Source organism: Ochotona curzoniae, unplaced genomic scaffold, assembly GCF_017591425.1.
Source record: "Ochotona curzoniae isolate NIBS_2020 unplaced genomic scaffold, NIBS_Ocur_1.0 scaffold_4701, whole genome shotgun sequence".
NCBI classification, from domain to species: domain Eukaryota; kingdom Metazoa; phylum Chordata; class Mammalia; order Lagomorpha; family Ochotonidae; genus Ochotona; species Ochotona curzoniae.
This window is the reverse complement of record NW_024467122.1, coordinates 69060768-69062564: the sequence shown is the minus strand read 5'-3', so window position 1 is coordinate 69062564 and position 1797 is coordinate 69060768. Positions and strand designations below refer to the sequence as shown.

The 1797-nt window shown below is 65.6% G+C and overlaps 1 protein-coding gene across 1 annotated transcript; it reads right to left on the bottom strand.

The window, feature by feature from the left end:
- Positions 1–374: 374 nt before the first annotated feature.
- KBTBD13 (kelch repeat and BTB domain containing 13) lies at positions 375–1797 on the bottom strand. The gene has a single exon (XM_040970034.1). The coding sequence runs from the start codon at positions 1751–1753 to the stop codon at positions 377–379; it is 1377 nt and encodes a 458-aa protein (XP_040825968.1). The 5' UTR covers positions 1754–1797; the 3' UTR covers positions 375–376.

Sequence of the window (1797 nt, the reverse complement as noted above, 5' to 3'; positions counted from 1 at the left end):
CACTGTGTCAGGTACACAGCAGATGCCTATTTTTTGCCTGCTGATTGGCAGTTGGGGCAGTTTTGTTTAACCTATGCCTGTTTGTGCTCCATGACCACTCAAGTACCAACCTGGGTTCTTCAAATACCAACACCCCCCTCACTCACTGACACTGAGACCCGTCCCACCCCACCATCCAGCCCCAGGGCCTCTTGTACCATTCACACCAGAAGGCTTGAGAGCCCAGGGTCTCAACAGGGAGCTAAGTTCCTGGAAGTCCCTAAGGCCGCCCTCATACTCTGTCACAGCTCAGGGAGAAATCAGACCAGCTCCTTGTAAAGTCTCCCACCCACCCCACTCCGCACCGCCAGAGGGATACAGAGGGAGGAGGGGGCGATCACAGCTCTGGTGTCGTGGAGGCCACAGGTCCAGCAGCGCCCAGGGGCAGCCTCAGGAGAAAGGTTTGCAAGGAGCCCGGCCGGGGGAAGCCGGCTTTCTCTCGGAGCAGCCGCCAGGTGCCGCCTTCGATTGCATAAAGCACGGTGAAGACTCGGTTCACGGTGTAGACCGTGTCTCCGCGCACCACGGCTGTGAAGAGCGCGCCCTTGCTGTTGACGAACTGGCCGGGCAGCGCAGTCCACTGACCCGTGGCCAAGTTGAGGCAGTCGATGGCACAGTGCAGGAAGTCGTCGGAAGGCCCGTTGCGCACAACGTAGAGGCTGTCGCGGTGGGCCACCATGCAGTGACCATAGCTCTGTGGTCGCCGCAGCTCGGCTACCGGCAGCCAAGTGTCTGCCCGCGCCGTGTACTCCACCACGGCCGTAGTGTCTGCCGGACGCCACAGGCACACGAAAAGGCGGCCGCGCGCCTGGGCGCAGGGCACTCCGGCGGCTGGCTGCGGCAGGTCGGCCACGAAGCTCCAGCAGCGCGCCGCCGGGTCATAGCGCTCCACGGAGCTCATGGCCGTCCTCTGGAACTCGCCGCCGATGGCGTAGAGGCAGCCGTCGAAGCCGGCCAGCGCCGTGTCATAGCGCGGCTGGTGCGGGCTGGGGAACTGGCGCCACGTGCCGCCGTCGGGATCGTAGCAGAAGCCCAGTTCTACCACTTCCTTGCTGGCCCCACGCACACCGCCTACGATGTACAACTTGTTGCCCAGCGTGGCTACACCTGCCAGCAGCGTGCTGGCCTCCAGGGGCAGCGCAGCCAGCGTGCGCCACGCGTCCTCCTCCTCATCTAGGTAGCAGAGCGTCCGCGATGCGTCCTCCAGGAAGCCGGGTGCAGGTGTGTGCGTGCTCACGGCCACATAGCTGCTGGGCCGCAGGGCAGCCACGTAGGCGCGGGCCTCGGGCAGCACCAGCTCGGCCGCCAGCTCGTGCGCGCCGTCGCGAATAAAGAGCGCGGCGCTGTGGAACACGTCGTGCAGGCCAAAGGCAGCGGCCGCATCGCACAGCAACGTGCAGTTGTCCGACGTGATGCTGTGCTCCAAGAAGCGTGCCAGCGCCGGCGCCTGCAGGAACGCGGCGCACTCCACGGCCTGCAGCAGCTCGTCGGGAGCCTCCAGCGCGGGCCTCTGGCCGCGCAGCACCTGCAGCGTTGTGCAGAAGCCGCCAGCGCTCAATACGCCCAGACGCACCTCGGCTGCGCGCGCCTCCCGCATGCCCGAGCGAAAGAGGCCGCGGAAAAAGTCACAGTGCTCTACCAGCAGGGCCTGCTCAGCCTCGAAGAGCTGGCCGCCCACCCAAATCTGCACTGCAGCCTCTGCACCCCGCGGCATGGTGAGCAAGAGGCGGGGGTGGAGGCCAATGCAGACGCTGGGGC

Excerpts from the sequence above, each read along its gene's own strand:
- KBTBD13 (XM_040970034.1), bottom strand. The coding sequence starts at position 1,753 with ATGCCGCGGGGTGCAGAGGCTGCAGTGCAGATTTGGGTGGGCGGCCAG.